Source organism: Halichoeres trimaculatus, unplaced genomic scaffold (assembly GCF_033239565.1).
Source record: "Halichoeres trimaculatus isolate MK-OKI-2021-1 unplaced genomic scaffold, fHalTri1.1 fHalTri1_scaffold_3, whole genome shotgun sequence".
Lineage (NCBI taxonomy): Eukaryota > Metazoa > Chordata > Actinopteri > Labriformes > Labridae > Halichoeres > Halichoeres trimaculatus.
This window is the reverse complement of record NW_027437181.1, coordinates 35,040,589-35,053,663: the sequence shown is the minus strand read 5'-3', so window position 1 is coordinate 35,053,663 and position 13,075 is coordinate 35,040,589. Positions and strand designations below refer to the sequence as shown.

General features: G+C 41.7%; 1 protein-coding gene across 3 annotated transcripts in view; it reads left to right on the top strand.

Moving 5' to 3' along the window:
* dpy19l3 (dpy-19 like C-mannosyltransferase 3) overlaps window positions 1-12,091 on the top strand; it is a 100,613-nt gene extending 88,522 nt beyond the window's left edge. For all 3 annotated transcript variants that reach the window (XM_074666220.1, XM_074666218.1, XM_074666219.1), the window contains exons 18-19: window positions 2,432-2,590; window positions 7,361-12,091. In XM_074666220.1, the coding sequence (XP_074522321.1) occupies window positions 2,432-2,590; window positions 7,361-7,564 (363 nt within the window). In that variant the 3' untranslated portion in view covers window positions 7,565-12,091. The remainder of the gene's footprint in view (window positions 1-2,431; window positions 2,591-7,360) is intronic.
* Window positions 12,092-13,075: the final 984 nt, after the last annotated feature.

Below are 13,075 nucleotides of genomic sequence, written 5' to 3'. Positions count from 1 at the left end.
CTATTGTAATTAAATTTCTTCCCATTGATGAAGTAAAATAAACTTTTGAGGGTAGATCTGTCCTATTATCCAAAACAGCTTTTCCCAAACTATGGGTCGCAGACCGTATTTGACTGGGTCGCCAGTTGGTGGAGTTAAATGTGTAACACATTTGGGAAGTAATCCTTTGAATTTGAATGGAATTAAAGAATGTTCATCTCGCTGTGCGGTGTTTATCTCAGGTACATCTCTGTCTCTCGCACTCTTTCTCTGTCTCTCACCACCCCTTCCCTCTGTGAATCTCCACCCCTGTGACAGTTCAGTTTATGCGAGCTCTCTGGCTGCTCATACGCTGACCAGAGAAAAAACAGAAAAACAAGTATCCCTCTCCTTACAGCGGCATGTACAATGTAAATATAAAGTTGGCTTTACCAAAACCCAAAGAAGTGTGAAGGTTAGACCTCGTATTTTATGTGGCAAGTTGCTCATTAACAAGAGTTTGAAATTTAGTAAACTGGACTGACGTCTTCAAACCAAACATCCAACAGGATGTACAGGAGAATTGAATGAGTTTTTCTGATGCAAAGGAGGCATTCAAGAAAAAAACGTTTTTAATTTTCATCTTTGTCACCATCTTGTTCACAAACTTGTTATTTTAAAGGCTCAATATTATGCTCCTTTTCTGCAGTTTAATATGGATCATTGATGTTTTCATGAAATGGTAGTAACATGTTTTGGTCCAAAAAGCCAATAAATCAAGCACAGCAGCATTGTTTCCAGGCTCTCACAGCCCCTCTGTTCAGAACAGTCTGATTTAGTGAGCGTGACCTTCATATGTAAATGAGCCACCATATCTGCTCCGGTGGACCTATCAGGTCAGACTTGCTCCTGATTGGTCAAAAAGAGGAGTCACTGACATCAGCAAATCCCCAAAATCCAAACAGCTTGTTTTAGGTCAGGATTTTACATTCACAAGCTCTACTAAGTACAGGTTTTATCATTAAATATCACATTTTGTGGGCTGGGAGGAAAGCCAAAGAATCACAAATTTCACTAAAAGACTTGAAGTAATTTTTGCATAACACGGGACCTTTAAACCAACCTACCGGCACTCCAACTTGGGAAGTAGTCTCCAGCTTTTTAACCCTTTCTTCTGCTGTACTCCTGACTTCTGATTTCTCTTAATTATTCCCCTATTTTTACTGTGGTTCTGTGATCTCTGATATGGTTTTTAAGCCAGATCAAGTCCTGAGCTTGTGCCTTAAAGCTAGCCTCCCAGAAACATCCACCCCTTATCCTGTAGCTGGTGTGATCCTTAGATGCTTGAGACCCTATCTAACACATGGGGACAGCAGGTGGCTCTGTGACACTGGTTACTGAAGAAGTTATCAGAGCATCAGCTACCTTAAAATATCTGTTAACATGATATGTCATGAGTTAAACTCCACACTTACTTTAAAATGAATCCAAAAAATAAAATGTTGTAGGTATAAGATTAATAGTCAAGTGAAACCAACATTATGTCTATCTGAATATTGCAAAAAAGACTCAGACTACTTCTGAAACTAATAAAAACTAGATAAAAATAAGCATTTAAAAAAAAAAAAGATTTTAAATGAATAAAAACTAAAATTAAATTGAAAACAAAAATTTGAAATGAATTGAAATTTAAACGAAGAAAATAACCTTGGATTCAGGTGTGAGTTAGATGACCACTTGACAAATCTTGCCGTAATGTGTTGATCGTCTGATCACAGCTGTTGAAGTGTGTCAATGGAGAACGACAGTGGTGAATGAAAGATCATGATTGGTCAAGTACACAGGAAGGTTAAATTTGGGTCCCAGGGAGACACCAAATTTCTGATTTAGGTTTCAAGCAAGAAAAGTTTGGGAACCCCTGATCTGAAACATGTAATTTGAGCTGGATGTGGTCTAGGAACTTGTAAGTTGTTTTTTTTCTATGACACTGAGCTATAGAGCACAAGCTGGGCTGTTTTCCCCTTTTCTGAACATCTGTAGGAAAATTCACTACAGACAGCACTTACCGGCTGCATGATTTGTCCATTTGAATCCGTTGTTGTGTGAAATTAAAAGTTCTATTTGATCTGCGATGATGAACCATAACTGATTTCACAAACTTCTGATCTGTTTTGTTTAACACTTGTTTTCGTTCTCCCTCTGATTTAGTTTCTCCAATAATTGTTTTCATCCACATTTCTTCAGTAATCATGTTATGATGGAATCGAAAGCAGACTTTCATCACAACTTTAATTCAGAAAATAAATCTGGCTGTTAATAGAGTTCCAGGAGAGAGCTTTTTCTTTCCCCCAACAATATTGGAGGTAAATTGCAAAGCCAGACGATCTTTAGGCAGTGAAAAGCAATCACAGAATCCACACAATCCTAAATAAATCCACTTTTGTTCTGCCTGTGTGTGTACGTGTGTGTGCAGGTGTATCAGGTGTACGCTCGTAGGGGCCCGGAGGAGGTCTACGACATCCTGAGGACCATCGGGGCCGACTATGTGGTTCTGGAAAACAGCATCTGTTACGAGCGGAGACACAGGCGAGGCTGCAGACTGAGAGACCTGCTCGACCTGGCCAACGGACATGTGGGTGGCATTTATTTAACATGACTCATCCTGACTGACTGTGTGTGAGTCTGTGCTGTGTGTGTGTGAGTGTGTGTGTGGTTCCATGTCTTCTCCTCAGCCAACTTTCTGCGACTGGGTGAAAGCTCTCAGCCTCCACAAAGATCAATACTCTTACTTCTCGTCCACAAGTCACTGTCGCTCAAGCTGTCACATTCTTTTATTCTGCTCTACCCTTCCTCCTTCGTCTCCCTCATGCCCCCCCCCCCCCCCCCCCCCCCCCCTCATTCTGATGTGGGATGATGTGTGGTGGCTATTTGGATTATCAGAGGCTAGACAAGCTTCAGTCTTTTTTCTCCTGTCTCAGTGTGATGAACAACACATGAAACATTGTGTCAGTGTGTGTGTGCGTGTGCGTGTCTGTTTGTGATGCCGACATTGTCACATCACATCTAACATTCAGACAGCTTTATTGGAAGAATTCAGGGTTCACATCTGTTTGTCCTTTTCCTCCACTTTGACTTTTTCTTGTTTCTGTTTTACGTTTTGTGTTTTCTTGTCTTGCTGTTTGCTTTGGTCTCTTTCTGTCTTTCCTCTTGATCTATTCGTCTATCTCGCACACATTTCTTATTCTGTTGACGTTCTTTAAGGATTTTCTTTTCATTGTCTCTTTCAATTTGAGATCATTATTCTTTATTTTTTCATCTGTCGTTGTTTAGAATATCCAATTTCAGCAGCTTTGGTTACACCAAGTAAACAGGCTGTGTTTACATGGAGTGAATGGCCCAATCTCAAAGTTCCGACTTTGAGGCGCGTCCTTGTCTGTCTGTGAGGGCTTAGGGTTGTCCTACTGTCAAATTATAGAGTGTGTGAAGGCTCTTACGCAGACTTTTAGAGCCCTTAATTCACCTTTTATGAAATGGACAGTAGCCTGTCGATAAAGATAATTCACAAATTAACTTTTTCTTGATATATATATGAGATATGGACGATAGAATCTCGATAGAACCCATTCGTCCATTTTGACAGACATATTATTGGCCAATCATGTCTGAAAGGAGGATATGCAAAAATACTAATTTAGCGCTCACAGACTGATTTATCAAACCTGAAACTGTTAGTGGTCACTGTTTTTGCGTCTATATTTAGCATGTTTTAAGGCAGGTGGAAACTCACAGTGTTGCACACAAATGGCTGCAGTCATTGTGGCGTGAAGGTGCAATAAAAGACGACAGATAGAATCTTGTGTGTGTGTATTAACACAGTTGGGCTGTCAGAAATAAAAAAGTGAAGACATATAGTTTATCCAACAATGCTATTCCTGATCTCTGATTTTTTTTTAACTGGAGCTTTGTGTTTTCGCTGGCTGCGCTGGTCTCCACCCGTGCATAATGAACGCTCATCTTGTGCACTCTACGGAGAGCACAGGAGATGAACCTCCCTCTTTATCCGCCATCAGTCTGCTCTACCAAACCTTAAATTCTCATTTGAAGAGGGCGGACATCAATTGTGCATGCAGTCTTAGGCCCCGTTTACACGAAGACTCCTGCAAAGATTCTTCCTTTGTGTTTCCGAAAGCCACCCGCGTTTACATGAGGATGGCGTGAAAACAAACATACGATTCCAGGAGGACAAGTCACAATGATGTAGTGGCTATGCCTGGCCAGTAGTTGGCGATGTGGATTGTACTGAAGTGGCGCCGTTATCCGGAAATCCGCCATCATTGTTGTGGTTGTTCTTTCTTTTTCTGCTGTTTTGTTGTGTGAGACTGTCGGCAATCCAACCATGACGCGCATTACCGCCACCTACTGGACTGGAATGGCTCAACTGGAAATGTGGCTGAGCTCGGAGCCTTCACCTGAAACTGCGAGTGCGCATGCGGTGATGTCAGTGTATCACCCTGAAAAGCTCTGCTCTGTGTTTACACGAGGCTGAATGGAGGAGCGGATTCAAATCTTTCCACTCTGGGGAGCGTTTTCAAAAGATTGCGTTTTCACTGAAAACGCAACGTGGTCTCATCTAAACAGAAGGCCAAAACGCAACGAAATGTTTGCGGAACTGACTGTTTTCGGCGTGTTTTCGGGCCTTAGTAGATCACCTGTAACACACCCATCAATAACAAAAGTAAAGTACCTGTTTTATTTCTCTTAGGTAGTTGTATAACGTTCTTCAGTACATCTGTCATGTTCAACTTCTGACAATAAAATGAACCAAGTCAAAGATAACTTGATGATTCACAACTCACTTATGAGTAACAAAGAATTTGAGCTTGACAAAATAGTTACTTAATTTGTATCGTGCGTAATAGCGATAATGTCTGATGTGAAAAAATATATCATGATTGGATTTTAGCTCATATCGTCACAGTCACAGCAAAGTGACATGGAACACAGAGCTCCCGGGGAAAACCTGCAAACAAGGCAGGCTAGACAAACGTATTACACAGAAATTGAAAAAAAAGTTGAAACCAATATTGACACTTAAGTCTGCTTTTCAAGAATATGTGTACTAACAGCCTTAATCTGCCTTAATCTATATCTCTTTACACACAAACTGTATGTGCAGTTTAATGAATAAAATATGTTTTTTTCTTTTATAATGGTAAAACCTTTTTGAGTTTTTCAGTAAAGCTGTTTTGACAGAAGGGGTGTATCTGTAAAAACTTCAACCTTTTCAACCTTTTCGAGTAAAACTTGTTTATTAGTAATTCCTAATGCTGTTTAATTGAGCTCATGATGACATCCGGGTTATGTGAGAAGTGGCAAAGTGCTGCCTCATTGCTACTTCTTTTGACCCCTTGCAGACTCGTGCACTCGGTCACTTTCCAGATGATGTTATTTAAAGGGCAACTCTGTTTTTTTGACACCTGGACCTTATTTATAGGTGTGTGCATGCTCATATACTCAGTCAGACAAACATCGTGCAGCTCGGAGTCCTTCAGAAGTTACTTAGATCCAGCTGATTTTAGCCGCACTTAGCGGGGGCCACGGCAAGGGAGCTTCAGCATGGGACATAATCTCTGCAAAATCGTTCATTTCTGCTATATTTTTTCATCCATGGCCAGTGTTATCATAAAGTCAGCTCGTCTACCGTCTTCAGACTACGACTTCGAGTTTGACGGTTGTCCTTACCGGTTTGAGCCTGAGTACACGGACGAGGAGCTCCATGAAAGAAGGATGCAGAGTGAGAGAGACGAAGAGCTGGCTCGAGAACAACAAACAGGAGCACGTCCACGACTCAATGCCAACTGGTGGTGCGCTTGTGGACCGTGTTCACCTATGGCAACAGAAGAGGAGTGTGTTTGTGATAACGATGGATAGCAATGGATGAAAAAATAAGACAGAAATGAGCGATTTTGCAGAGATTATGTCCCGCGCTGAAGCTCCCTTGCTGTGGCCCCCGCTAAGTTTGGCTAAAATCGGCTGGATCTAAATAACTCCTGAAGGACTCTGAGCTGCACGATGTTTGTCTGAGTGAGTATATGAGCATGCACACACCTATAAATAAGGTCCAGGTGTCAAAAAAACTGAGTTGTCCTTTAAGTCCATAAGGGCTCAGGGCTTATGGTTTAGGGGATGGAAATTGAGATTCAGTCAATGTCTTTCTAAAAACTTCACCAGCCCTGTCTTTTTGCCTTGAGTGTAGTAAATGTGACACTGTCAACCAACCTGAATCTGTTTCTATGTGTTGACAGTTTGCGCTCACTTATCTACTCTGATGTCGCTTAGTTGCAGTGCTGAAGTCAGTTTAAAGATTCTTTTGGGCAATAAAATAAAATCAATAGAAAGTAAGATAATAGAGTTAGCCCACTGATATTTACAACAAATGGAGCGAGCCTGCGAGGCGCTGTACTGGCGGGAATGGCCTCACGGCGGCTGGTGCCATGGCCACACGTAGTAGGTCTACATCAGCGGCCCAGGCTCTTAAATTGTTATGTTTTGGGGGATTGTGATTTATATGTCTTGCTCATCACTCCTCAATGCTGCCATTAAAAAATTATGTTCTAGGAGTGATGACTTAATGATCTGATTCTCACTGACATAACTGTAATTGATACATGCATAGTCAACACTGTCCTGAAAACCAGACGACCCCTGTCACATTTTACTTTCAGTGTATGTGTTTTTGAAGTTTGTCAAAGACATCTGAGACATCTTCCCAGTCTGCTAAAACATGGTTTTGTTTAGATTTTTACTAGAGCTGGTGAAATATGCTAGGGATCCTCACTCCTACTCTGATATTTACAGCAAATAACAAAAAAGTTGACACCTTGCCCAAATGTAGTGCATGGTGTCTTATCTCTCAAAGTGAGAACTTGATTGAATGAAATCCTCTTTTTATGATTCAAGCCTAAAAGAAAGTTTAATATTATTCATTTTTAGTCTCTGCTCACGGCTCTCAAAAAGGCATCAAGCTTCTTTATGTGTAAGACAGGTTACAAATTAAGTATTGGCTGCATTTCAACTCTGATTGTTTCGAAAATAAGCAAACTTCACCTTTAATGACGGGGAGTGATGTTCACGAGGAATCCATCAGTGCTGAGTTTCTGTCAGATCCAGCTGGCAGAAGAGCAGGAAGGAATCAGAGACTCTGACAGGCTGTCAGTCACCCTGCTGGAGTTATCCACATCATGTTTAACTAAATGTGCTGATGATGCATTGATTGACACTTGTCCCCATTAAGAATATACATTAAGTATAAGCTGCCTGTCATCTTTGTCGCTGGTGATGATGATGGTGATGATGATGACGATGATGACACTCATGACACTCTCCTTCTCTGTTCCATCAGATCATGGACGGCCCAGGAGACAACGACCCCGACCTCGTCCCGGCCTCCCACCCTCGATTCTGCGAAGCCATCAAGACAGAAGACCCAGCTTACTCTGCCCTCTTCACCAGGACATTCCAAAACAAAACCTTCCACGTGTACAGAGTCAAGAAGAAACGCAAGAAAAGCAACAAGAACTCCTCAGAGGCCTCAGTGACTCAGTAACAGGAGCAGAACTGTGAGAGGGAACTCTGTCAGAGGCCGGAGGGGAGAGAGACGGAGGAGAAGACGAGGGAAAAGAGTCCTCGCTGTTCCTCCGTCTCCTTTCTGCACCGAGCCCAGCTGTGATCACACCATTATTTTTTAACACAGGGCTCTGTGAGCTGTGCTGTGTGAGCAGTGGGCCGCTCCCAGCTCCAGGGTGCTCTGTTTTAGTTAGTGGAGTGTGGAAGCACCTTCAGGAGTTCTGCTCTGGGCTGATCTGTCGACACTCTCCCAACCCGTCCTCCACCCGCAATCCTCCCCTCGGCTCACACTGCTGCAGATGATCAGACACAGGAACAAGAAGAAGACCGCTCAGCAGGGTCCAAAACACCACAAGCAAAGACTAATAATGTAGTCGGTATGAAGCAAGCAGTGTCATTTCCTCACAGCATAAAATAATCAGAGATGAGTCATTGCCGCCCAGTAATAATTTTCTTTTACAGTTTCTTTCATTATCCTAATTCAGACAATTTTCTTTAACTATATTTAAGAAAAAAAAAGTAAAAGTTAATGAAAGTTTGAAATTGAAACTCAAAGGCATTAAAACAGTTAATTTTTCAACCCACAGTGTATAACAAGCAGCAGACTCCTACTTGGCGAAACTTGAAGAAGGTGATCAGAGACCGTTTATTTTGTGCTTAGAGTGTTTTTCACTCTGAGGAATTGAGTTCCACCTTGAATCTTGACTTTGAGAAGTTATAAAGTTATTGCAGATAAACATTAGCTGACATGTGGGATTACAGAAGCTACAAAGTGATGAAAGATATTCACATGCCTTTTAATTTGCTTTTAAACAGCCTAAATAACTCTTGGGGAAAAAATGGAAACAAAACTAAAAAAATCATTAAGTAGAAATCTGCTCATAATAATGTAGATCTTATCAGATTTCACCCAAAGCTTGACGAATAGTGGACTAGAGGACTTACTTAGGTAGTGTGGTGCAGTCCAGGTGAATGCAGAGTGCTCAACACTGATGACCCAGGAAAGCCACTGCTGGAGCCAGAGTTAAAGTCAGAAGACTCTAATCAATGAGTTCAAATCTTTTAAATTTCTTTGCTCTTTTAAGTTTGCCCCATGACTCCAGCTGAAGGTGCACTGAAGAGTTAAATAAACCAGTTTGTTCTGGGTTGTTTTGGGTTTTGGTTGTGTTTGAACAGCAGATCTACTGATGAGTTTTAGGCTTACCCACTAACAAGCTAGTTAGCTTAGCAGTGCTAGCACTGGTCAGTGAAAATAGACACCAGATTTGTAACTTCGATTGTATTTTATTGATTTAGGAAGAGATAGAAGATTAAAAAGACTCTGTAAACTGCCATGTTTACTTCTTGGATCTTAATACAGTTTGCTCTTGTAACATTGGCGCCATGTCTCATATCTGTCTGCAGACCATACCTCTTCTTCTGAGGATATCAAAGCATTAACTAACATTTTATTTAAATGCCAAGTTTCTGCATTGTCCAAATGAAAAAAAAATCTCCATTACAGGGAAAATATCAGATGAAATTCACCAATAGGCTGTGATCAAAGTCTGAAAGCCTCAGAATATTATCAAGGTGCAACTTGGGTTAACAGTTAAACTGTCAGTTCAACACACCTGTCTGTTAGTCTTTATTTATGCAGTGCCAATCCAAACAAGTGTTATCACAGAAAGATCAGGTGAAGAACAGACTTTACTTTCAGCATTTACTCACTATGAGCTAACTTTACAACATTTTGCTGCAAAAACTGAAGTGTTTATGTCTTAGTTTTAGTAAAAATGTCTTATTAGACTTCATGTGAGCCACATTCACCTGACTGTCCTGGAAAATGTCAGAAAAAGAGTAACAGGGTAAGAAAAATAAACCCGCCTAGTTTCTTGTATAAGGTCATTTTCCTTGTCTCAAAAAGTGGAACAAGTAACTTTTCTCACTCCATTGACATATTTTTTTTTTCAGGCATCATTTTGTCTTTAAACATCTTGTTAACATCTTGACATGTATCTGGACTTGTTTGGTTAATTTGACTCATATTAAGCCAAATAAGATAATTTCTTAAAAATATAAAACAGGTGTTGAAGCCCTGAGGAAAGATTTCCTGCAGGCACCTGTCATATGTGTTTTTCCCCCGTTTACTTTGATGAGACAAATCAACACTGAATGAGCTTGGCGCAGATCACTTTGCATTCTAAACCAGGCTGCATTACTGTAGTGATGGATTCCATCAATTAGCAGAAATACAGAAATGACTTTGTTCGTTTTGATTTCTGTTTGCGTTGTAAGCACTGTTAAATGTGTGTTTTTGTTTCTGTTTTTTGCTGTAAACTGAGGTCAAATCTGGTACCAAGTGATATTTTTGACAGTGTTGTTTTGTTTTGATTGCTGTCGGCTCTGTGATTCTCATCAGTAGCTGCTTCAACCTTTCTACTCTCCCTTTTCTCACACACACACACACACACACACACACACACACATCTACAAACACACATGAATAATGTAAGTGGCGAGGAAATTGCGGCAGGCTGACAACGATGCTGATTCCCCACCGCAATCCAAAATAGTTTGTGAGAGAGGGAGAGGAAGAGGGAGGGAGGAGGGGGGCAACACTTGCATATCAAACTGAGGCTTTGTGGTTGGAGAAGAAAGTGAGGAGGAGCAGGAGGGCTGGGAGGACAGAAAAGGCTCATGTTTAAACAGCAGCCGAGGAGAGATGAGAGCGCATCAAAACACGGATTCACAATGATCTGAACCTCCTCCTTCTTGTCCCTTTTTTCCCTCCAAAAAGGAGGAAGAAGAAAGAGGAGCGGAGGTGATTGAAAGGCTGAAGCTGTGTCGGTAATTATGGGCCGACCGGTCGCAGCTGCCTGCTAAGAGCTGCTATGTGGGCTCAACACACACACACTCACACACAAACATTTCCCCTCGCTTCTTCGTCTCAGTCTGCCTATATTTGTACACTTGTTAATAAGGACCTCTGTCTCTGATAATCCACACACTTGCAGATGGGGGAGCGCTCCTGCCGGAGTTGTTGTGGGCTGTTTGATAACGTGTTGTTCGTTAAGCGCGGCCTCATTGTAATGCATACCAATCAGATCAGGGTGCCACAGGAACACCCCCCTCCTCCTGCTGCCTTTATGTTGGATGTTTAATTTAAGAGATGTCTGATTGCTTTATCCAGAGCAAAGTGATTCCATTATGCTTGCTTAATAAGAAAACACCAATGCGTTTTTCTTCCCAGCATTATAATTTCCATACATATTGGGATTAGCAGTTCACTCTGAGTCTTGTTGCCTGTTTTGTTTTTAACGAATGCAGAAAATCTTTACCCGTGTGCACATGTGGCGTTCAGCTTTCACTTCGTTTAGGATTGTTTTAAAACAAAGCAGTCTATGGAGCTGAAACAGATGAGCCCACTTACACCGAAAATGAACAGTTAGTATTTACAGAAGGAGCCGAGCACTAAAGGCCCAGATTACATCTGTTCACAGCTGTTTTCTGCAACATAAAACATTTTTTTTCCCTCTCAAACGACTCATTCTGTCCGGGGTATGAGACTACTGCAACAAAACATGCAGTCAGACTGCTTTTCCACCACCATCTGATTCCTGGACCCTCTTGTTTCACCTGAAGCTGCTGAACCTGACCCTTTATCAGTCTACATGGTTTTGATTTCTTTATGTGACTGTTGGTGATTCTGCTGTAAATTGGACTTCATTTTGTAAAACTTGCTCACAGTAATTTCTTGTTTCTGCTGGAGTGGACAGAGAAAGCCGTGGGGGAGTGGTGGCTCAGTCAGCTGTGTTTTCAGTCTGAAAACACAGTTTGTAATTAACCCGGGGTTCATCACGAACAAGTTCTACTTATAATAGTGCTGAATTACATACATCTGTGTGAGTTTGCATTCAGAGCTTCCTGGTTTGCTGTTGGTTATCAAGATCAAGCTCTCTCAAAGAGTTTAATGTCTGTCCTGAGAGGCAGGGATGGACTTAAAGGAGCTGTGCAGACTCATCAAACAACTGTAGACAGCAACATTTAAGACCTGTTTCCTACCCAGTAAAATCAAGACTGCTATCATTAAGCTTTGATTTTGTATCACACTTTTTTTCATAGCTGGTCAAAAACAACATTTTAATTCCTGTCTTGGTTGTGAGGCTACCACAGGAGAAACTTGTCCCTCACTGCCTCAGTATTCCCCGCTCTAATTTACTACCTGTAAATGTGAGTTGGACCAGCATACTGGTTTGGGTGTCTGGAACCCATTCCAACACTGAACCAGTTCCAAATGTCTTAGATTTATAGATTTGATAACTTACACACATTTCAGTTCTGCTTTTCAGCTCTCAGCAGCGACATCAATCTGTCAGGGTTGAACCTCAGTGAGAAAACTGCAGTTGACTGAAAGTTGTGATTGTCTGTCAGGTCCTGCTGTGTCACTGCAACATTAAACCACACGTGACAAAGAACCTACACAGAGACATGAGATGAGGATCACAGACTAATGAAGTTTGGCTAAGCTTAGCACTGTGAGGAAGAAAGGAAGCATGTTCAGTTTGAAGAAACACCTACTTCATCATGGCTTGAATTAGAGGTGATGCTCTGTATTTTATGGGCTCTACAGCTCTCATTTTTATAAACACACACCCCACGTTCAAGTTTGCATAGAGGAACATTTCGGTGTGCAGACAGCTTTCTAAAGGTTGAGATTGATTCTATCATCCTATGTCATCGTCTGTACCGCTTATCCTGTTCAGGGTTGTGGGTAGCTGGAGCCCATCTTAGCTGTCTTAGGGCGAGAGGCGGGGTACACCCTGGACTGGTCTCCTGTCAATCACAGGGCTGACACAAAGACAGAAAGCCTTTCACACATACACTCACACCTGCGGGTAATTTAGAGTCACCAGTTAACCTTGTGAGCATGTTTTTAGACAGTGTGAGGAAGCCGGAGTATCTTGGGGGAGCCCATGCATGCACGGGGAGAACAAAGACACTCCACACAAAAAGGCCCCACTGGGTGAACTTTGATTGTTGAACTTCTCGCTGTGAAGCTGCAGTGCCAACTGTTGGGCCTCTGTGCAGCCCTAATTTAAAATGTGCTTTTGTTAATTTTTAAAAGTCACCTCTTCAAATTATTTTGTTTGAAATTTTCTTTGTCAATCACCCGTCCTGATGGGAAATACTTGTGCGTGTTTAATGGAGGTTAAATGAAAAATCTCACAGTTGACAGTTTGCTTTTGAGAGCCTAAAGCCCTGTTTTCACCAAGTGGTTCAGTTTGGCTTGTCCCACTAGTTTTATGGCGTTTCCAATGACTAGTCCCAGGACAGATCCCCGAATAACTGAGACAAGCCGTCCCACTTTTTGGGACCCTTCCATAGGAGAGCTGGACTAAACTGATCCAACTCCAGAAGGTGGAGCTACAACTCCACAGATCATTGATTGGTTGAAACTTACCGTGCGGCAGCAGCTGTCTCCTGGCAGCACACAGTCTTCTGTGAAACA